Source organism: Dicentrarchus labrax, unplaced genomic scaffold (assembly GCF_905237075.1).
Source record: "Dicentrarchus labrax unplaced genomic scaffold, dlabrax2021, whole genome shotgun sequence".
Taxonomy (NCBI): Eukaryota; Metazoa; Chordata; class Actinopteri; family Moronidae; genus Dicentrarchus; species Dicentrarchus labrax.
In genome coordinates this window covers 4,905,802-4,930,075 of record NW_026136705.1, presented here as the reverse complement: position 1 = coordinate 4,930,075, position 24,274 = coordinate 4,905,802, and the positions used below count along the sequence as shown (strand labels likewise).

Below are 24,274 nucleotides of genomic sequence, written 5' to 3'. Positions count from 1 at the left end.
ACATTTCTTAGAGCCTGGTATTTGGAGCATGAGGTGAGGAAGTGTAGCTCTGTCTCAACGGAGTTTCTCCTTCTCTGGTAGTCAGCTCTGTTTATGGCGACCTTTCTCTACAGCGAGGCTGTGCTTGCTGAATCTGTACATGGTTAAAGCTTTTCTTAATTTAGGATTTTTAACTGTGGTCCGATAATTGCAATCTTTTTAGGGTCAGATAGTATTTTAATTTGCTCTATGTTTTAGTTGTTTCTTTCCAATATGTGACGTAGTTTTTAATCTGACTGGGATGGTGATTTTGGACATTTGAGGATGTCCTCTCTTGCTCTCTCTCTCTCTTTCTTTCTACATATTTAGCTACTTCGGGAGCTGTTGTCCCTTCACCACAGAGAACTGACTGTTTTTCTCTGGTTACACAGTTACGATGTGCCACAAAAGCAACCAATCAGAGAATTTCAGAGAGAGAACAGGCTGTTTCGCCATTGGATATGAACAAAATTTCTGTCAATAATAGAAATTACTCACCGAAAAATATGTTTTAATCGACTTGTAGTCAGAAAAATTCCCTCTTGTCAGTTGCTGGGATGCTGTAGAAATACTAGTGATTTAGTTGGATTGCGTATAATGTCTTTCCTCTGCTCGCTCAGGAATGAGGCAAAGTTTGAAAGACATAAGCTTCTAGTCAATGAAATAATGGTGAAATTAAAATATTCTACTATATTGAGAGCCACTGGTCTAGGGTATTGTTATATATAAAACTTTGTAATGTAATTAATTGCTTTTTAGTTTAAGATATAATTTTAACTAACTCACAGAATATCATCACAGAAATGTTTGATACTGTTGATTGACTGACCAGTCTTTTATTATCTCCTGATGAAGTTTTTGTTTTTATTTCAGTGCTGAATACATTCCTCTGCAGACATGCTGAAGGTGACCTATATTGTTAGATATTTATTTATTTAAACGTACTCATTTTTTATCTCCTGTCTATCAGCCATTGTTTCACTCTTGCTCTCTTCCTCTTTTTGCGTTTGTGTTTTCCTCCATACATCAATACAGATTATGAAATTATTAGATTAGTGCCTAAGAGTTTTCAAATGCATATTTATGTTTGGACACCTGATGCTGCCCTGAATATTTCCTGTATATTTACTGAAGAGTCATACAAAGGGCATTTTTCTTTTAACTAATTCATCTGTTCATATTAACAGGTCAGAATAATGAAGACGAGATCACTGTGCATATGGGAGACGTACAAACAGGTGATACAGTCAATTACAACTCACTTGCATACTCATTCACTGAATATACACCTTTAGGGACATGCTAGAGGTGACCAATTGTCTTTGTTTTTTAAATATTTATTCACTCATTATTTAACTATCTATTACTTCCTCCATCACTCTTGCTCTCTTCCTCTTTTTGCATTTGTGTTTTTCCATGTATGTATGTATTACTCCCTGTATCAGTTAGAAATTATGAAATGTCTAGATTAGTGCCTAAGAGTTTTTGAATGCATGTTTATGTAGATACCGGAGGCTGTACTGACCTTATGTCAAACTGTATATTTACTGAAGAGTCTGTTACCTTCATACAGAGGCATTTTTGTTTTCACACATTCATCTGTTCATATCAACAGGGCAGAATAATGTCAGCTCTGATGTGGGAGACGGAAAAAAAGGTGATACAGTCAATTACAACTCACTTGCATACACACTTACGCCTCTGTGAATGTGAGGTGACCACTTCTGGTTTCTAAATATTTACTCACTCACTCACTCAGACACACAGGGGCGCCTTATAGGGGGGAAAAGTTAGGACAATTCCAAGGGCCCATGACTGACAGGGGCCCCCAAAAATAGGTAAAAACTAATTATTAAACCATCGTCATTCAGTATATATATTTCAAATATAATAATAAAATTAATGATCTCTTTGTTTTTACTTGTTTTGGGCAGTAAAAGTTAAATATCCCCACTGACCAAAAAGTAAACATCCATATTGACCGACCACCCCCCTGTATCTGCATGAAATGGTTTGGTCCTGTCTTAGCACTTATCAGTGACTGTGTTTATTGCAGTCAGTAGATGCACCAGAACTACAGTGATCACAATGTTAACTAGTAAATCAAAATATGGTTTTCAAACAAGGAAAGAGAGAAAAGAGAGAGAGGAAAGACAAAGGAAAGGATGTCAATCTGTAACCCAGTTTTTCACCAAGAAAGGAGCCTATAGACTGTGAGTGGTATTAACCTGTTGGCTTTATGTCCATAGGGAAATAAGATAGCCAGCTACAGACTAGTGTTAGCCTGCATTTAATCACCATTTAATCAGTTCAGGGAAACGTTTTGCAACATATTCATATTAAATCATTGTCCCTGCCCCTTTTAGCAGACTTAACAACAGATGAGTCAGCAGCACCCCAGTCTCCCCATAACTGTACCCCTCCCTGTCCCAGTGAAGAGGGTGAGCAACATTGTGTTCAATGACAGGCCAGTTATCATCATTGCAAGGAGTCTGTGGGGATTTCTGTCTCTCTTGCTCTTTTTACCATTACAAACAAAAAATGAAATACTTATTAATGACAGAAATTCAAACACATTAATAACAATTATTTTCTCACATAATGATCATTATGAAATAAAATATAAAAGAAACAACTTATAAATTATTTTATAAATAAAAACAACAACCTACTGTCTATAATGGATGCTGGACAATAATAATAATAATAATAATAATAATAATAATAATACATTTCGTTAAGATAATTTTCCATTTTGAAATTTTACAATAAAAATACATTGAGACTGTAAAAGATGGCCTTTAGCACATTTTTTATGGTTGCTTTTAATCTTGCATCAAATAGTGAACTGCATACTGTATGCAGACTTGCATGCATGTACAAATCACCAACAGTAAATATTGTGCTAGCACTAGTATTGAACTACAAGAAGCAAGACAGTTGCAAGCCTTTAATTAGAGTTATGTAAAGCTTTTGATGGGACAGTCAGGACCTAGAGATGTGGTGACAACAGCTGCGCAGAGGGGGCCCAACTTGATTTTTTTGTCATGTGGCCCAAAATTCCTGGCGGCGCCCCTGCACACACACATGCTTTTTGGGTGTCCTGTAGGAGCTGCCAAAGTCAGAAATTCTCAATTGTTTCACATACAGATGGCTGACTAACTATAAACCAACCTCTGGTGTCTTAATAAGTTTTTGGGACACTACAAACCTCCACAACAGCTTCAATACTCCACTATGAAGGTTTTCACTTCATCACTTTATCTGTATGTATGCATGAGTAATGAAGTATTCCCATATTCATATGCTCATCATGGTTGCACTGTACTTATAAGATGTATGAACATAAATATAAACCCAATCACATTTTATGGTGAAACTTAACCTCAATCAGCTTGAGCTGTATTTTCTCAGTTTTTTTCTCAGACAGCATGTGGTGTGAAGTCATCCAACTATCACAAACACAATCAGAGAAGGAAAAGAAGGACAGAATTCTGATATTATATGATATATTTCTTCTAAATCACTGATGTTGTCAGATGTAGTGTATGTTCATTTAGTTGAGCTTATTAATAAATGTGATAGCTTACGATAGCTCTCTATCTCTGTTACGTAGGTGGTGATGCAATCCTGGAAATTCCTGACTTCACTTTGTTTGAAGGAGACTCAGTGACTTTGCGCTGTAGACATCAAGGTACTCCAAGAAATGAGTTGAAAGCTACATTTTTCAAAGATGGATCATCTCTTCAAATGGCCACAAACCACCAGTCTGTCGGAACAGAAGCAATGACCATTTATCCAGTGTCAGTTTCAGATGGGGGCGCTTACAAGTGTCAGTTTGATGATGGAGCAGAATCTGAACCGAGACAACTGAAAGTGGAAGGTAAGTAGCTGTCACACTGTGATGAAAAAACATTATTATTGTTTAAAATTCTGCACAAAGTCTCAAAATAATCTGAGATCAAACATCCACTTATAAGCTTTTCTGAGCTTTCTTTTGCATTTCGCTGTCTTCATTCAGTAAATATTGTTTTTGTCTTGCAGTAAATGCTACATAAAGTATTCATACTTCTCAAAAACCACTAAGCAAATGCTGAAGAACAAGTGAATATTTTCTCTGTTTTCACCTCACCAATCACTAAACAGACTGAAGTCTTCAAGTTTAAGCAGTTCAGTCACAAGGGTAGGCAGAGGGTCTGTGTATGTTTTGGTCATTGGATTTTCCTTTCAGAAACGGGTATTAAAAAACAGAAAACGAGTGAAAATATGGGACTTTTATTCTTCAATTTCTCCACATTGGTACAGTAAAAATGCTTGATATTAAGTAAGTTTGTTGTCTCATATGTGTAAAAGTCAAATATACCATCAGTAGCCAGGAAACACTGAGCAATATGTTTTTACAGTACCTCAAATATGGTCAAATATGCAATCTCTGGAGGCATAAATATGAGACTTTTATTTTGGCATTTCTCCACACTGGTGCAGTAAAGATACTTGATATAAAGTGTTTTTTTATTCATCAGGGGCGCATGAAACACTTTAATGTAACATATTTTATTTATAGCTTACGGCTCTAAATACCTTTATTTTGAAAACCGGAAGTAAATACGCTGTTTCTCCGCATTTACCATAATGCTGAGAATACTTGTACACTCTAAAGTCACAAGGGTAGGCAGAGAGAGCTCAGTGCAACTTAATGAAACTCAAGCAGATTAAGAAACACATTCACTGATTTGACACTGGAAAACTAAAGACTTATGAATATCATGACTGCTTGTCAGTGATATTGGAAAACAAGCTAGTTTTAGATTTTACGTTAAAATTGAATGATTTTATTATTGCAGATATTGGATACACCTAGCATTGGCCCTTTAATATTAGTGTGTCCCTTAAAAATCTGTTTTGTATTGAAACTTAGTTCTGTTGTGTTTTCTCTATTTTCTTGCGTTCTCTGCAGTGTATGTGTTGTACAACTGTTCAGTGTGTTTGCTAACTCGGTTGTGTTCTTTCTATTTGCATCTGTTTCTTCAGCTGCAGTGTGCTGAACTCTCTGTCATCACTACAGCAGCTGCAGACATGTGGAATCCCTTGTGTCTGGAGTTTGATTATGTACATAAACATGTGCAACAGTTTATTTAAATAATAATTGTTTCCTTTGTGTCAAAAAGTAAATGCATTTTAACAGCATGTCCATTCCAGTAATTTCCCTGTTTTATTTTTCTCTAAACTAAACAGCAGATAAACGTCAGGTCACACTGACAGCAGACAAGACAATCATACCACCAGGGGGCAGTGTGACACTGACATGCTCTGTGGAGAATCCTGCTGGCTTTAAATATGAATGGTTCAGACAGACGTCAGACACAGACACAGACACAAAAACTCGTCTTCAGTCTGTAAACTTTGATGACTCACACACAGTTATCAGACATGGAGGCAGATACACCTGCAGAGGATGGAGAAGGGAACCAGAAGTCCTCACGCCTGAAAGTGATGCAGTCACCATTCAGGAAACTGGTGAGTTAATTAATTTGCTCTGGAATAAAACAAACCTACATTCTTAATGTTCTTAAACAATGCCTAAGGTGTGGAAGAAAGCCATTGTTGACAAATTGTGCTGGAATGCAAACATAAATGTTATTAATGCCAAATCAAAACATGTTTTTGTTTTATTAAGATTTTAAGTTGCATAAACTTTAAATCCTAATTTAATGTGTTCATAGACATTTTATTGAAACCATTTGTACTTACATTTTACTTGTCTAGCTTTAAATCCTTTTTATATCCTAACTGGGTATTTGTTTTATGTCAACAGTTCCCAACAGGGCCATTTTAACCCTCGAACCCAACTGGCCTCAGATATTCAGTGGTGAGACGATCACTCTCAGATGTGAGATCCAGGGAGGTGGAGACACTCAGTGGACGTATGAATGGGAACCAACCAGCTCAAACACACAGTCTCCAACACACAGTGAATCCAGGATTATCAGTGCTACTGAGTCCCACAGTGGAGACTACAGGTGTAAGGGTAGAAAGGACTCATATTCCTCAACAGAGTGGAGTGACTACATCAAACTGACAACATCACGTAAGTTGAACTGTCTGTCATACTGAAAATATCATGTTCTTAATGTTTTATCTAAATAAAACAGCATGAAACGTTTCTCCCTCCAACAATAATAAAGTCTCTTGACATTAGTTCAGTAAAAAAAATCCTTATTTTCTTTAACGTGGGAACAAAATAACTGAAGATGATGTACTAATCAGAGTATTAGAATATAATTATTCACAGAGAAATGTCCAACAATAAGAATTTCTTTGGGAGATGGGAACAAAAAAACTGAAAAACAGCTGGTAATCAGAATACTGCATCTTTTCAAATATAATCATTCAAAGAGAAATATACAGGAACGAACAAAGGATATGGAGTAAATTATAAGGTGGAGCGATGGTGCAGTTTAGCACTGTTGTCTGTGTTGTGTGTTAACCCTCTGATGGACTGACAACCTGTCCAGGGTGAAACTACTCTTTCCCACTGTGAGGTTGGACAGGCTGCCTGTGACCCTGCAAAGGAAAAGCTGGTGCAGATCTCTTGAACACACAAACACAAGTTTTTTGCCAAAAGGCCTACACAAATGTAAGTTACAGTCATGCAGCAGCAAATTATTATGCAACTGATATTTTATATATATTTAGATTAATTTGTGGAGTTTATAGGTTTGTACAAAACAGGACTCGAGAAAAAGACTGAAAGCTTCAACAAGACATACTGCATCTTAAAACAAACACACAAACAAAACACATCATTATGTTATTATCACAGATCTCAAATAGTGGCAGCGTCATATTTCACAAATGACTGCTGCTTGCCGATATTTCAGAAGTTCCTACAGGGATCACCAAAGTATGATGTTTGTTTTGTTTGTTCAAAATGAGGTAAATATTTAATTTTGCAAAATGCAGCTTGCTTATTCGAAACTGGATGAATTGTGCTCCTGGATAGTTACAGTAGAGCTACAGACCAGAAACAAAGCAACATAACCCATTGATTCAATATTAATTAACACTATCACTCAATGCAAGTTAAAGTCTAAAAACTATTTCCTTCCTGTGGAGGCTAAAACTCACAATCACTCAAACACAAACACGACTCAGAGTCATAACAGCATACTGCATCTTTATTTAAATAATCAAAATACAACACCGAGCTTCATTACGTTATTCACACAGATCCATATTGGTGGCATATTTCACAAATGATTTCTACTTGATGATAAGTTGTGAGTTCCTATAGGGCTCATCAATATTATAAAAAAATTATGATATTTGTTTTTAAAAAAATTTACGTTGTAAGCTTCTGTGAATTGTGCTTCTGTCTAGTTACAGTGCCAGAAACACTGCAACAGACATCCTTTGCCAGTAGGGGCTGCACTATTTAAACTGAATTAAATCCCAGTGACTGTAATTTCCTTTTTTATGTCTTTGTTCTAAATTAAACAGCACAGAGACCAAAGGCCCAACTGAGAGCTGATGACACAGACATTCCTGTAGGGGGCAGTGTGACCCTGACCTGCTCTGTGAACCCATCATCATCTGGTTGGAAATACTTCCTGTACAGAGTAGAGACAACCCCTGAACCTCTGACCACACCAGATGGTGTCTTCCTCTCAACTGGACAAATCAGAGTCTCACAGGGAGGACTCTACTGGTGCAGAGGAGGAAGAGGAGACACACTTTACTACACAGAGTACAGTGATCCAATCAGAATCATCAAAATATGTAAGTCTGGTATTTGTTTTTGAAACAGAATTAAAAATGATTTTATATTAATAATTACTGATGTATAAAAAGGCTAAAAACTTTGTTTTGTGTAGATTTAATGTTTTATCATGTTTGTATTCTTACTGTGAACTCTTGAACATGAACAGTTGCAAAGCCTGTTGTGACTCTGCAACCAAACTGGTCTGAAATATACGATGGAGAGAAGATCACTCTGAGATGTGAAATCATGAACAGAGGAAACACTCAGTGGACGTATGAATGGATAATACCCAAATCAAACACACCTCTAACAAACAATGAATACAGCATTAGCAGAGCTCAGTTGTCTGACAGTGGGGACTACAGCTGTAAGGGCAGGAGGGACTCATATTCCTCAACAGACTGGAGTGATGCCATCAGACTGACTGTATCATGTAAGTTGGACTGTCATTGACTCATAATGATTATGTCATGTTTTTAATGTTTTTATTTAACTAAATAAATCAGCAGGAAACATTTCTCCCTCCAACAATAATGAAGTCTCTTAACTTAACTCACAAAAAAATAAAACTAACAGGTCATGTTAATCAGCGGTTAGATTAGTTTAGATGAATCACCTAACTAGCTAATCTACATTGCCTGTAAGTGTAAGTGTGAATCCCTGTTACCCTGCAAAGGATAAATGGCTGCAGATAATTAATATACAGTTGTCTTCAACAAAATGAAAATCCACAGTGAAAGTGTTCAACTTGACATTCAACACATGAACACATTTATTTTACCACAGAGCTGCTGAAATGTCACATTTAGTAATGCAGCAGCAAATTATCATGCAACTGATATTTAATATATTTTATTTGATGAATTTGTGGAGTTTCTAGGTTTGTGTAAAACAGGACCTGAGAAAGAGTCTGAAAGCTTCAGCAACACATACTGCATCTTTAATCATACTATCAAAACACAACACAAAGCTGGATTACGTTTTTCACACAGACCTCAAATGGTGGCAGCATCACATTTCATAAATGATTGCTGCTTGCTGATAATTCAGAAGTTCCTATAGGGCTCACCAAAAAAGGATATTTGCTTTGATTGTTGTGTCAAAATGAGGAAAATATTTCACGTTGCAAAATGCAGCAGAAACACAGCAACAGAGATCCTTTGTCAGAATGAAACTAGTATTTATCCAGTGTATGAATTCAAAATAATATTAATTTTAACATTATCACTTAATGCTACTTTAAGTTTAAAAAATTTACTATTTCCTGCCTGTGGGGGTAATACTATTTAAACTGAATTTAATCACAGTGACAGTAATTTTTCATTTCTGTGTTCTAAATTAAACAGCACAGAGACCAAAGGCCCAACTGAGAGCTGATGGCACAGACATTCCTGTAGGGGGCAGTGTGACCCTGACCTGCTCTGTGAACCCATCATCATCTGGTTGGAAATACTTCCTGTACAGAGTAGAGACAACCCCTGAACCTCTGACCACACCAGATGTTGTCTTCCTCTCAACTGGACAAATCAGAGTCTCACAGGGAGGACTCTACTGGTGCAGAGGAGGAAGAGGAGACACAGTTTACTACACAGAGTACAGTGATTCAATCAGTATCTACAGAATTAGTGAGTCTGGCATTTATTTTTGAAACAGAATCAAAAATGGTTTTACATATATAATAACTGATGGATAAATAGGCAGAAAACGTTGTTTTATGTAGATTTAATGTTTTATCATGTTCTTATCCTTACTGTGAATTCTTGAACATGAACAGTTGAAAAGCCTGTTGTGACTCTGCAACCAAACTGGCCTGAAATATACTATGGAGAGAAGATCACTCTCAGATGTGAAATCAAGGACAGAGGAAACACTCAGTGGACGTATGAATGGAAAACACCCAAATCAAACACACGTCAAACAAACAATGAATACAGCATTAGCAGAGCTCAGTTGTCTGACAGTGGAGACTACAGATGTAAGGGCAGGGACTCATATTCCTCCACAGACTGGAGTGACTACATCAGACTGACTGTATCATGTAAGTTGGACTGTCATTGACTCGTAATAAAAATGTCATGTTTTTAATGTTTTTATTTAACTAAATAAATCAGCAGGAAACATTTCTCCCTCCAACAATAATGAAGTCTCTTGATGTTAACTCATTGAAAAAAACTGACGTTAAGGTTACGTTAATCAGCGGTTAGATTAGTTTAGATTAATCACCTAACTAGCTAATCTACATTGCCTGTAAGTGTAAGTGTGAATGGATGTCTGTGTTATGTGTTGCCGCTTTGATAGACTGACAACCTGTCGAGGTTATAACTGTGAGGTTGGACAGGCTCCCTGTTACCCTGCAAAGGATAAATGGCTGCAGATAATTAATATACAGTTGTCTTCAACAAAATGAAAATCCACAGTGAAAGTGTTCAACTTGACATTCAACACATGAACACATTTATTTTACCACAGAGCTGCTGAAATGTAGCATTTAGTAATGCAGCAGCAATTTATCATGAAACTGACATTTGATATATTTTATTTGATAAATTTGTGGAGTTTCTAGGTTTGTACAAAACAGGACCTGAGAAAGAGTCTGAAAGCTTCAGCAAGACGTACTGCATCTTTAATCATACTATCAAAATGCAACACAAAGCTGGATTATGTTTTTCACACAGACCTCAAATGGTGGCAGCGTCACATTTCATAAATGATTGCTGCTTGCTGATAATTCAGAAGTTCACATAGGGCTCACCAAAAAAGGATATTTGCTTTGATTGTTGTGTCAAAATGAGGAAAATATTTCACATTGCAAAATGCAGCAGAAACACAGCAACAGAGATCCTTTGTCAGAATGAAACTAGTATTTATCCAGTGTATACATTCACAATAATGTTAATTTTAACATTATCACTTAATGCTAGTTTAAGTCTAAAAATGTTACTATTTCCTGCCTGTGGGGGTAATACTATTTAAACTGAATTAAATCACAGTGACAGTAATTTCCTTGTTTATGTCTTTGTTTTAAATTAAACAGCACAAACACCAAAGGCCCAACTGAGAGCTGATGGCACAGACATTCCTGTAGGGGGCAGTGTGACCCTGACCTGCTCTGTGAACCCATCATCATCTGGTTGGAAATACTTCTGGTACAAAGGAAAGAAAACCTCTGAACCTCTGACCACACCAGATGGTGTCTTCCTCTCAACTGGACAAATCAGAGTCTCACAGGGAGGACTCTACTGGTGCAGAGGAGGAAGAGGAGTCCCAGTTTACTACACAGAGTACAGTGATCCAATCAGTATCTCCAAAATTTGTGAGTGTGACATTTGTTTTTGAAACAGAATTAAAAATGGTTTTATATTAATAATTACTGATGTATAAAAAGGCTAAAAACTTTGTTTTGTATTGATTTAATGTTTTATCATGTTTGTATTCTTTCTGTGAATTCTTGAACATGAACAGTTGCAAAGAAGTCTGTTGTGACTCTGCAACCAAACTGGTCTGAAATATACGATGGAGAGAAGATCACTCTCAGATGTGAAATCATGAACAGCAGAAACACTCAGTGGACGTTTGAATGGAAAATACCGAAATCAAACACACATCTAACAAACAATGAATACAGCATTAACAGTGCTGAGAGGTCCCACAGTGGAGACTACAGCTGTAAGGGCAGGAGGGACTCATATTACTCAACAGACTGGAGTGATGCCATCACATTGACTGTATCATGTAAGTTGGACTAATGATTTTCATAATGAAAATGTCATGTTTTTAATGTTTTTATTTAACTCAATAAATCAGCAGGAAACATTTCTCCCTCAAACAGTAATGAAGTCTCTTGATGTTAGTTCACTAAATCAATTGTGTTGGTATTTTGGGCTTGGGAGCAAAATAACTATAAAGGATCTAGTAATCAGAGAACTGCATCTTTTAAATTATAATGAATCAAAGTAAAATGTACAAGAATGAAAAAGAATATCAAGTCACTTATTGGGTGCAATTTAAAACTGTTTCCCCACAGTAGGAAGGTTCTGGGTGTGAACCTAACCTTTGGGCAACTGGTTGAGTTAACTGACAGGTTAAGTTAATCAGCGGTTAGATTAGTTTAGATTAATCACCTAACTAGCTAATCTACATTGCCTGTAAGTGTAAGTGTGAATGGATGTCTGTGTTATGTGTTGCCGCTTTGATAGACTGACAACCTGTCGAGGTTATAACTGTGAGGTTGGACAGGCTCCCTGTTACCCTGCAAAGGATAAATGGCTGCAGATAATTAATATACAGTTGTCTTCAACAAAATGAAAATCCACAGTGAAAGTGTTCAACTTGACATTCAACACATGAACACATTTATTTTGCCACAGAGCTGCTGAAATGTCACATTTAGTAATGCAGCAGCAATTTATCATGGAACTGATATTTGATATATTTTATTTGATGAATTTGTGGAGTTTCTAGGTTTGTACAAAACAAGACCTGAGAAAGAGTCTGAAAGCTTCAGCAAGACATACTGCATCTTTAATCATACTATCAAAACACAACACAAAGCTGGATTATGATTTTCACACAGACCTCAAATGGTGGCAGCATCACATTTCATAAATGATTGCTGCTTGCTGATAATTCAGAACTTCCTATAGGGCTCACCAAAAAAAGGATACATCCTTTATTGTTGTGTCAAAATGAGGAAAATATTTCAGGTTGCAAAATGCAGCTTTCTTGCTGTAAACCGGAGGAATTGTGCTCCTGAATTTTTACAGTAGAGATACAGACCAGAAACACAGTAACACACTTTGTTAGTATTAAACTAGTATGTAACCAGTGTATTATTTCAATTCACTTAATCACTTAATTCAAGCTTAAATCCAAAACATTCTTCCCAGTAGGGGCTGCACTATTTAAACTGAATTAAATCACAGTGATAGTAATTTACTTTTTTATGTCTTTGTTCTAAATTAAACAGCACAAACACCAAAGGCCCAACTGAGAGCTGATGACACAGACATTCCTGTAGGGGGCAGTGTGATACTGACCTGCTCTGTGAACCCATCATCTGGTTGGAAATACTTCCTGTACAGAGGAGAGACAACCCCTGAACCTCTGACCACACCAGATGGTATTTTCCTCTCAAATGGACAAATCAGAGTCTCACAGGGAGGACTCTACCGGTGCAGAGGAGGAAGAGGAGACTCAGTTTACTACACGGAGTACAGTGATCCAATCAGTGTCAACAAAATACGTGAGTCTGGCATTTGTTTTTGAAACAGAAATAAAAAATGGTTTTATATTAATAATTACTGATGGATAAATAGGCTAACACTTTGTTTTATGTAGATTTAATGTTTTATCATGTTTGTATTCTTACTGTGAATTCTTGAACATGAACAGTTGCAAAGAAGTCTGTTGTGACTCTGCAACCAAACTGGTCTGAAATATACGATGGAGAGAAGATCACTCTCAGATGTGAAATCATGAACAGCGGAAACACTCAGTGGACGTTTGAATGGAAAATACCGAAATCAAACACACATCTAACAAACAATGAATACAGCATTAACAGTGCTGAGTGGTCCCACAGTGGAGACTACAGATGTAAGGGCAGGAGGGACTCATATTACTCAACAGACTGGAGTGATGCCATCACATTGACTGTAACATGTAAGTTGGACTGTCATTGACTCATAATGAAAATGTCATCTTTTGAATTATAGTGAATCAAAGTAAAATGTACAGGAATGAAAAAAGAATATCAAGTCACTTATTGGGTGCAATTTAAAACTGTTTCCCCACAGTAAGAAGGTTCTGGGTGTGAACCTAACCTTTGGGCAACTGGTTGAGTTAACTGACAGGTTACGGTAGGCAGTTGTTAGGTTAGTTTAGATGAATCACCTAACTAGCTAATCTACATTGCCTGTAAGTGTAAGTGTGAATGGATGTCTGTGTTATGTGTTGCCGCTTTGATAGACTGACAACCTGTCGAGGTTATAACTGTGAGGTTGGACAGGCTCCCTGTTACCCTGCAAAGGATAAATGGCTGCAGATAATTAATATACAGTTGTCTTCAACAAAATGAAAATCCACAGTGAAAGTGTTCAACTTGACATTCATCACATGAACACATTTATTTTACCACAGAGCTGCTGAAATGTAGCATTTAGTAATGCAGCAGCAATTTATCATGCAACTGATATTTGATATATTTTATTTGATGAATTTGTGGAGTTTCTAGGTTTGTACAAAACAGGACCTGAGAAAGAGTCTGAAAGCTTCAGCAACACATACTGCATCTTTAATCATACTATCAAAACACAACACAAAGCTGGATTATGATTTTCACACAGACCTCAAATGGTGGCAGCGTCACATTTCATAAATGATTGCTGCTTGCTGATCATTCAGAAGTTCCTATAGGGCTCACCAAAAAAAGGATACATCCTTTATTGTTGTGTCAAAATGAGGAAAATATTTCACGTTGCAAAATGCAGCTTTCTTCCTGTAAACAGGAGGAATTGTGCTCCTGAATTTTTACAGTAGAGATACAGACCAGAAACACAGTAACACACTTTGTTAGTATTAAACTAGTATGTAACCAGTGTATTATTTCAATTCACTTAATCACTTAATTCAAGCTTAAATCCAAAAAATTCTTCCCAGTAGGGGCTGCACTATTTAAACTGAATTAAATCACAGTGATAGTAATTTACTTTTTTATGTCTTTGTTCTAAATTAAACAGCACGCAGACCAAAGGCCCAACTGAGAGCTGATGGCACAGACATTCCTGTAGGGGGCAGTGTGACCCTGACCTGCTCTGTGAACCTATCATCATCTGGTTGGAAATACTTCTGGTACAGAGGAGAGAAATACTCTAGACCTATAGCAACACAAAATGTTTCTCCCCTCTCAACTGGACAAATCAGAGTCTCACAGGGAGGACTCTACTGGTGCAGAGGAGGAAGAGGAGACCCAGTTTACCCCACAGACTACAGTGATTCAATCAGTATCAACAATGATGGTGGGTTTTGTATTTATGTTTGAAACAGAACTTAATATATGTTATATTCATAATTATTGGTTGATAAAAAAGTTAAATACATTATGTTTTTATCTTTTGTCATTTTTTATTCTGACTGTGAACACAAACAGTTGCAAACAAGGCTGTTGTGACTCTGCAACCAAACTGGTCTGAAATATACAGCGGAGAGAAGATCACTCTCAGATGTGAGATCAAGGACGGAGGAGACACTGAGTGGACGTATGAATGGAAAACAACCAGCTCAAGAAAACCTTCAAATCAAGATGAACACACTATTTGGTTTGCTACTGTATCCCACAGTGGAGAGTACAGCTGTAAGGGCAGGAGGGACTCATATTCCTCCACAGACTGGAGTGATGCCATCACATTGACTGTATCATGTAAGTTGGACTGTCTTTTATCCATAATGATTATGTCCTTTTTTTAAATGTTTTTATTTAACTAAATAATACAGCAGGAAACATTTCTCCCTCCAACAATAATGAAGTCTCTTGATGTTAACTTGTTTTTAGCGTGGTAACAAAATAACTACAGGCATTTTTTCAATTATAATCGCGTAAGAACAAAGAATAATTAAGGAACTCATTGGCTGAAACGATGTTGCAGTTCAATGCTGTCCCCCCACAGTAAGAATGTCCTGTTAATAACTGAGGAAACTGGTTGAGTTAACTTGCAGCTTAGGTTAATCAGTCGTTAGTTAGTTAGATTAATTACCTAACTGGCTATTCTACATTGCCTGTAAGTGTTGATGTGAATGGTTGTCTGTGTTGTGTTAAGCCTCTGATAAACTGACAACTGTCCAGGGTGTAACTTTGCTCTCTCCCAGTGTGAGCTACAGTTGTCCTTCAAAAAAAGACAAACCACAGTAAAAGTATTCAACTTTTCCCTTCAGAAATATAGCAGCAAATTATCATGCAACTGACATTTAATATATTTTTGTATTTTTTGTATTTAGTGAATTCATATAATTTCTATGTTTGTGCATAACAGGACCTAAAAAAGACTCTGAAAGCTTGAGCAACACATTGCTATGCTTGGTCTATTGGGGATATACCTTATTGCAAGTTTAGGTGACAGTAATTTCCTTTTTTGTGTCTCTGTTCTAAATTAAACAGCACAAACACCAAAGGCCGAACTGAGAGCTGATGACACAGACATTCCTGTAGGGGGCAGTGTGACACTGACCTGCTCTGTGAACCCATCATCATCTGGTTGGAAATACTTCTGGTACAGAGAGAAAACCTCTGAACCTCTGACCACACCAGATGTTGTCTTCCTCTCAACTGGACAAATCAGTGTCTCACAGGGAGGACTCTACTGGTGCAGAGGAGGAAGAGGAGACCCAGTTTACTACACAGAGTACAGTGATCCAATCAGTATCTACAAAACTCGTGAGTCTGAAATTTGTTGTTGAAACAGAATTAATGATATTTTGTATTCATAAGTATTGTTTTATAAAAAGGTTAAATACATGATGTTTTGATCTTTTGTCAATTTGTATCTTGACTGTGAACACTAACAGTTGCAAACAAGGCTGTTGTGACTCTGCAACCAAACTGGTCTGAAATATACAGCGGAGAGAAGATCACTCTCAGATGTGAGATCAAGGACGGAGGAGACACTGAGTGGACGTATGAATGGAAAACAACCAGCTCAAGAAAACCTTCAAATCAAAATGAACACAGAATTTGGTTTGCTACTGTATCCCACAGTGGAGAGTACAGCTGTAAGGGCAGAATGAAACATGATCAACAGTCTTCAACAGAGTGGAGTGATCCCATCAAATTGACAGTATTAGACAGTAAGTCTCATCATATTTCTTTCAAAGTGAATGTTATATATGTTCATTAAAAGGCTGTTTTGCTGACTAGTAAATCTTGATCTTTGATCCTCTACCAACACATGTTTTCATTCTGAAAAATCACTTTCCAACAGAACCTCAGTCTGTCCTCACTGTGTCTCCATTATGGCTGAGTCCTGGAAACTCTGTAGCTCTGAACTGCAGTATTAAATATCCATCTGCAGGATGGAGGTTCTTCTGGTATAAGGCTGTTCCTGATCTATCATCCAACTACTACAGCTCTGAGCTGCTACCTGGCAGCAGCAATGGGACTGAACAGGATTCCTACATCGTACATGGACAGACACACACAGCAGGATATAAGTGCAGAGTTGGAAGAGGAGATCCAGTGTATTACACTCAAGACAGTAAACCCAAGTTTGTCTGGTCTGGAGGTCAGTTTGTTTCTGTCTGTCCTCTCAAGCAGCAGATGTTATGTCATCTATTTTCTGTCTGTGACCAAAATACAGTATCTTGAAAATGAACAAATAATTGGCTGTTTACATTTATACTCCCCAGTGGAAGGAATACATTGACTGTGGTGACCTTATGATCCTTCCAGCTTTCCATCTTACTATGGTGTTACTTACTGGACTGGGCAGAATTGTCTAGGTTTTTCCTGTCCTCACACTTTAACTGTATCATGGAAAACACCAAAACGAGAGATATGATACGTTCACTGAAACCTAACTCTTCTTTCTCGATGAGTACTTTTACTTTGGATGCTTAAGCTTATCTTACTTGTTGTTTTTCAGATTTGCATCCATCAGCGTCTCTCACAGTGAGTCCTGACAGAGTGCAACACTTCACCTCTGACTCTGTCTCAGTGAACTGTGAGGGAAACTCTACTGAGTGGAGAGTGAGGACGTTTAAAGAGAACAGCTACTGGTCATACTGCTCCTCTTGGGGGACAATGAATGGATCCACATGCAACATAGACAGTTACTGGCAGAGTGATGCAGTGTACTGGTGTGAGTCTGGATCAGGAGAGTTCAGCAACGCCGTCAACATCACTATACAGAGTATGGTTTCATTACATTTTCTTTTTCCTTTATACATTATTTTAAACATCCCATCATGTGTTTCAACATATATTAGATTGATGGTGTGTACATCTACATTGAGGAGTACAGTTAACAGACATTACTGCTACATTGTATCAGCCTATTTAACGATAATTCAACACCAGCAATTAGCAGCACATTAGTCCACAAAACAAATTACACCGAAATGCAGAAAAAATATCCTTTGTCTTTCAAATTATTTAGTTAAATTTCTTTAACCATTCATTAAAAATGCTCAAGATTTATGCCAAGATTATTATACAGAAAATATAATTCAGTCAGGTGCTGGTCAAACACAGGTAATGCCAAAGAATCAAAATTAAGGAAAGGGTTAGCTGCACACCAGAAAACTCAGCTTTAGACTTCTTGGTATGAATTTAAACAACTGAAATTCAGTTTTGGTGACAGTTTTAATATTTTACAGATCCAAGATATTTGAAGTTGGTCCACACACACATTATTTGGCATACGGAAAGACTTTTCTTCATTTAAAAAAAAAAAAATACAATTTTGATATTGCCGCTGGTATTTGTTTACCAGTGTTTCCCTGAGGTAGACAATTTTGTAAACCATTCATTTCAAATGTACACTGTCCACCAAATAGTTTATTGTCATATTTAATAAATGAATCAATTAACATAATTAAGTATTATATAATAAAATTGTGATTTTAACCACTGACACCATGACAGTCCAAGCTTTTATCTCATTCTGTTTCTGAAGAGAGCACAGTAACATACTGTATCTCCCCTGCCGAGATTGAAAACCATTCAATCATCTTCTTGTGATGCGGACTGGATGTAGTGTACAGTAGATTTGTGTTGGTTTATGGGTGATCTGTACTTTAGTTTTTATGTCAGTGATTACCATTAAAGTAATGTGTAAGTTGTAGGACATTGTGGACACATGTTGGATGGGTATATTACAGTAAGACACATAAGCTCTATGGACACAATATATTTCACACTCATCTGACTGAAACCTCATATTCTACAGTATTTTTTTAAAAAGACACTATACACTATACACTCATCAGGGTTAGATGAGGAAGTGTTATTCCTCAAAATAATCACATAGAAAATACCACAACAGTATTTATCTTGTTGGTGTATCTGTGTCAATGGCCATAAACTGTTGATTTGTGCCTGTTAGCTCTGTGATTGAAACGCAATATGTTTGACTGTTTTACAGAAACAGATATTATCCTGGTGAGCCCTGTCCATCCTGTGAATGAGGGAGATTCTGTTAGTCTGAGCTGCAGATTGAGAAAACAAACATTTGAGTCCAATGTGTTTTTCTATCTAAATGAGAAACTCATTCAAAATGATACCAGAAGGGAGCTGAATATCTCTGCAGTGTCAAAGTCAGATGAGGGTTTCTACAAGTGTCAATACTCACAACGAATGTCAGCACAGAGTTGGATGTCAGTTAATGGTGAGTAGGATTAAAACATTTTCTGCATTTTCTTTTATGTAAGCTGTGTTTCTGTCTGAGAAAGAAACTTAGAGGCAAATACTGAGCTGAATTTGAAATAGCTTTAGTTTCAGACAAGTTCACCTGTTGAGTTCAGTAGAAAATACTCTTTCCTTTTGAGCTCAATTAAGCCTGCTCAGTCATGATATATAACAACAACACTGTTACACTAAGCAGTGGCTCTATTCACACATACTCTACACTATTTTAAATAACTGACCCCAGACAACTCTTTCAAAATAAATGAAATATTTTAATAACCAGTTGTTTGCAGTGTAACACAAAAAATATTTACTTTGTTAGTTAACAAATAAACAAAAATGAAATAACACAATTACTCAAATTAGACTTCTTTAAAATAAAAATATTATAGTTGAAATACTAAATTGTAAACAAATGTACCTTTACCAAAATTGGCAAAACACTGTAGAAAATCAGACACTTATAATAAGCAAAATAGAATTGGCAATATTCAAAACTTAAATTATCTGAGGAAATTCCTAATTCTTACCCCTTTATACGATTTCTCTGTACTTATCAGACTCAGATCAAATATGCTACTTAACTAAACTCTAAACATAACAGTGTGTATGGATTAACCCTAACCCTAACCCGAACCCTAGTTAGCACAGTCACTCTTGCAAAACTCAAGCGCCCTAATCCACTGTGATTAGACAAGAAATGCTTGTTACTGTCCTCAGCTACAGCTTCTTATGTTACTTAAACATTCAGCAAGTTATCTACCAAAATGTCATTACTTTTAACTTTACTTTAGCTCCACATTTCTCTCTCTTTTCTCTTCTCTCCTTCTCCTTGATTCTTGTTGTCGCTTTTTTCTTCCCGCCCGTTTTTCGCTCACTCCCTTACCTACGGCTAATTACCAACAGGTGACACTGAGTGACGTATACAGCAACCAATCAAATGATAACAGCATGAACCAATGACACGAATCTGGATATTCATGTTTGGTTTACCACACACTTTTCTTCAACTACTATATAGAACAGTTTACTGTAACTACTTAACTTACTTAACTATTTACACTCTATCTTATTTATTATGAATTTATGTTAATCTCTCGGTTAACATTTCATCTTTCACTGCTTTTAACCTTAATTACTTTAGGTTTATTTGCATGACTGAATTATTTAATTAATTAATTGAAATAATTATTTGTATTTCAAATGAACTTGTTTTAACCCCTGTACTTTTACACCGGGCTACAAACAGTTATTATTTATTATTATAGCAGTGTCCAGGCCTGAAAGCTCTCCATTTCCTCTACCGTTAATTGTTGGGCTGGTTTGTGGAATCATTCTCATCATCATTCTTCTGCTCCTGTTGTATCGCTACAGACCGTCCAAAGGTAAGAACTTCTTCTTCTTCTTCTAGTTGTTTTATGCTTTAATTATACAAACACACACAAATATTCTGGTCTCACTGAATAGAACTTTAACGACTTACAATACAAAACCATGTAATAAAAATGTCTTTTTCACAGGTCCATGCTTTATCAGGTTGGTTGAACACTCTCTTCTCTCATTTTGAACATAACAATAGATTCCATGTTCTTATTTAAATGTGTTGTATTTGCTTCATGTTGTAGATCAAACCAGTCTGAGAGCATCAATCAGGACTCTAACACAAATCATGTGGTCAACCAGAATGAAGCTCAATGTAATTGCTACTGCACTCTTCTCCATGCTTAGCAGTTAAATTGAAATAGACTTTATATAGAGAGCCAATATATTCTTGTAAAAAAAGACTTCTTTATCATACGTTTAAAAATATTACTTTGACATTGGCTTGATGTTCACTGCTCTGTAGGTGATGCTCCTCTGTATGAATCAATCAAAGGTTCTGAAGACACTGGAAATGGTACCGTTCATACCTTTTTATTAACACACTGCAATAATAAAGCTATCAAATGTAGGTGTTTTCTTAAAATAAGCAAATTCAGCTGCAAGTTGTAAGTCTTAAAACAAGATGAAATTAATAAAAAAAATAACATTAGTAGTATTCTTGTGTCTAGATACAAAAAACTTCACAATACCTGTACAGAGCTTTTACCATCCAGGTTTTAAACCTGCAAATCTTCAAGTTCTTTTCTCTTAATTCTACCTGTCAATTCATCCATTCATCCATCCAGCTGTACAGTACTGTATGTGTCTGCTGAGCAAACAAATCCTGAGATCTGACTTCTGTTTTAGACGACAATCTGGTGTATGCCCAAGTCAACTACCACAATAAAGGCAAAGCCAAGAGAAACACAGGTAAGTAAAGTCTGCATTCACCTGCAGCTGTTATCATCAAACATGTTGGTGTTGGACACAGTGCAATTTACTGTCTGTATGTAATGTGTTCAATATGATTGAAATGGTAGCTGTTTGTATGTAATTATTTATTGTATTTCTTCTACATTACTGTCAGTTGTTTAAAACTAAACATCCCTCCATTCACAGGAAATTCACCTCCTGGAGCAACTGCTGACGCTGTTTATTCAGAAGTTAAACCAGGAACAGCTCTCGGTAATAATGCTGCCATCTGATGTGCTTACTGTAATGACTTATTCTACAAATAATTAAATGGGTGAAAGCCAGAATAACATGTCAGAAAGCATCCTCATGTCTTTAATAACCGTATATCTTTGTTTTTTTAATTTTTTTATTAATTTGTAATGTGTTGAAAGCATTTCATGAAATTATTGTGTGTTCTTCTGCTATCCAAGTCATGTTTAAAGTTTTTGTAGGAAACTGAATGTAAGCTGTTTCAACAGTTTGATACAGTACGCTTTATTATCCAGGTGAGTGTGCGGGGTTTAAAGTCAGCATCTTGGTGGCCCAGCACGCATGTAATCATTGTGGAAGATGTATGATATGTTTATGTTACTTTCATCATCAGAGATAGGTGTTAGATCTGAAGATTATTCTGAGATTAAAGGTTAAGACTATAAAGGTTTTACTGTGGCAGAACAACTGCATGATTTAAAGGGGCTGATTATGATTATTTGATATAAATTCTTGTAATTAAAAATATGTAGCTTCTATTTCAGGTGCAGGTGGATCCCAGGATGTCACTTATTCTTCAATTGAACTTAAAAACTTTGGAAAGAAGAGTGAGTAGGCCTACTTTAAATACATACAATTAATTAAAGATAGATTAGAGATGTCTTGGACTGCAGTACAAAAAAAATATTTTTTTAATCTTTGCATCTGATTATCTCAACAGGGAACCAACATGAACCAGAGGAGAGCGCTATTTACTCTGATGTGAAAACAGCAACTGCAGGTACAGTCAGTTCCAACCATCATGCTCAGAATCTGTATTGAAATGTGTCGTATCATTACACAGGAGGTCATTATGGGTCAGCATGCAGTTTAATTAATGTCAGTCACCTTGGGTAACTACTACATACTACCACTCTGCATCACCAGAGTTGTCAATTCTTACACATATTTAAGAACCTTTTAGTCTTTTGGGTGTTTCTTTCATAGACAGTCTGTGATTATTATTTTATGTTGTATGTCATTTGTTTCCAACATATTTCCATCTCACAGATTTGGCACAAAACTAAAAAAACAAACAAAAGACAGATTAGCTAAGGTGACAGTGTGGTGACGACAACTAATGTGGTTATATTTTGATCTTCATTTTAACATATGTTGTTGTACTGCTGTAAAAAAACAGAAGGGCACCCTAAATTTCTTTTATTTTAATTCTACCTGTCAATCCATCCATTCATCCATCCAGCTGTACAGTACTGTATGTGTCTGCTGAGCAAACAAATCCTGAGATCTGACTTCTGTTTTAGACGACAATCTGGTGTATGCCCAAGTCAACCGCCACAATAAAGGCAAAGCCAAGAGAAACACAGGTAAGTAATGTCTGCATTCACCTGCAGCTGTTATCATCCAACATGTTGGTCTTGGACACAGTGCAATTTACTGTCTGAATGTAATGTGTTCAATATGTTTAAAATGGTAGCAGTTTGTCATTACTTATTGCATTCATTTGTCATATGTTCTATTAAGCATGTTTAGTAATGCATTTTTATTATACATTGTATGCATTGAGTGTACATCAGTTAACTCTGTAAAAGCTATAATAGTCTGCTATGTTATATGTTTGAGCACTGTGGGCCTTACAGTACTGTCATTCTTTGTATTAGCAGATATGTTAACCTTCACAGTGTACCTGTCAGTTCAGCACACTTTAATAATTATGACATTACTGGCAGTTGTTTAAAACTAAACATCCCTCCATTCACAGGAAATTCACCTGCTGCAGCAACTGCTGACACTGTTTATTCTGAAGTTAAACCAAGAACAGCTCTTGGTAATAATGCTGCCATCTGATGTGCTTACTGTAATGACTTATTCTACAGATAGTTAAATGGGTGAAAGCCAGAATAATGTTGTGTGGTTTTATTCCAGGTCTGTAAAGAGAACTGTATCATCAAAGAAAATTTTTTGACAGCCTTTAATTATATTGTGTGCACCTCTGCTGTCCAAATATCAGACATTTTGTACAATTAATTTCTTAGCAGATTATATAAAAGAAGTTACATCATATGGATTTAATTACTACTCTTAGCACAAAGCACAAGTATTCCCATTTATACTGTATTTATTCAGATTTTAAGTTATATTTAAGAGTTTTGCAAGTTGAATGCAAGCTGTTCCAACAGTTTTATGCGGTATATTTAAGCTTTAGTAAGCAGGTGATAGTGCAGCTTTTAGGTCTGCATCTTCTTCAGAAAGAAGAAATATCCAGGACGGACATTATTTATGTTAATGATCTGCTATCAGACTAAATGATGGCGACGACCAGAGCCGACCACACTGAGCTTCACAACAGCTCTTCAGAAACCTATGGGTGACTACAGAGACTGTGTCCATTTTTAATTATACAGACTTTGGTTTTCTACTGTATCTGTATTCATAGCTACTGCATGTACCAGATTGTTTATATCTTTTGTACTTTAAAAAACATTTTGATGCATCAATAAACAGTGTTTCCAGCAGTAAGTTGTTGTTTTTATTTGCTTTTTTTACTGGACAACCAAACTGGATAAGAACAT

At 36.4% G+C, this 24,274-nt stretch overlaps 1 protein-coding gene across 1 annotated transcript in view; it reads left to right on the top strand.

Annotated features, from left to right (window-relative positions):
- LOC127364547 (uncharacterized) overlaps positions 1–24,217 on the top strand; it is an 82,907-nt gene extending 58,690 nt beyond the window's left edge. Inside the window, exons 23-53 of the mRNA XM_051402174.1 lie at positions 892–924; positions 1,206–1,256; positions 1,634–1,675; positions 3,635–3,901; positions 5,254–5,535; positions 5,834–6,106; positions 7,519–7,797; positions 7,947–8,213; positions 9,127–9,405; positions 9,555–9,818; positions 10,815–11,093; positions 11,243–11,512; positions 12,747–13,022; positions 13,172–13,441; positions 14,518–14,796; positions 14,928–15,197; positions 15,933–16,208; positions 16,340–16,618; positions 16,753–17,052; positions 17,413–17,679; positions 18,913–19,155; positions 20,444–20,560; positions 20,696–20,711; positions 20,801–20,871; positions 21,022–21,072; positions 21,405–21,467; positions 21,657–21,722; positions 22,235–22,309; positions 22,423–22,482; positions 23,006–23,068; positions 23,464–24,217. Of these exons, the coding sequence (XP_051258134.1) occupies positions 892–924; positions 1,206–1,256; positions 1,634–1,675; positions 3,635–3,901; positions 5,254–5,535; positions 5,834–6,106; positions 7,519–7,797; positions 7,947–8,213; positions 9,127–9,405; positions 9,555–9,818; positions 10,815–11,093; positions 11,243–11,512; positions 12,747–13,022; positions 13,172–13,441; positions 14,518–14,796; positions 14,928–15,197; positions 15,933–16,208; positions 16,340–16,618; positions 16,753–17,052; positions 17,413–17,679; positions 18,913–19,155; positions 20,444–20,560; positions 20,696–20,711; positions 20,801–20,871; positions 21,022–21,072; positions 21,405–21,467; positions 21,657–21,722; positions 22,235–22,309; positions 22,423–22,482; positions 23,006–23,068; positions 23,464–23,549 (5,714 nt within the window). The 3' untranslated portion in view covers positions 23,550–24,217. The remainder of the gene's footprint in view (positions 1–891; positions 925–1,205; positions 1,257–1,633; positions 1,676–3,634; positions 3,902–5,253; positions 5,536–5,833; positions 6,107–7,518; positions 7,798–7,946; positions 8,214–9,126; positions 9,406–9,554; positions 9,819–10,814; positions 11,094–11,242; positions 11,513–12,746; positions 13,023–13,171; positions 13,442–14,517; positions 14,797–14,927; positions 15,198–15,932; positions 16,209–16,339; positions 16,619–16,752; positions 17,053–17,412; positions 17,680–18,912; positions 19,156–20,443; positions 20,561–20,695; positions 20,712–20,800; positions 20,872–21,021; positions 21,073–21,404; positions 21,468–21,656; positions 21,723–22,234; positions 22,310–22,422; positions 22,483–23,005; positions 23,069–23,463) is intronic.
- The last annotated feature ends 57 nt before the right edge of the window (positions 24,218–24,274 follow it).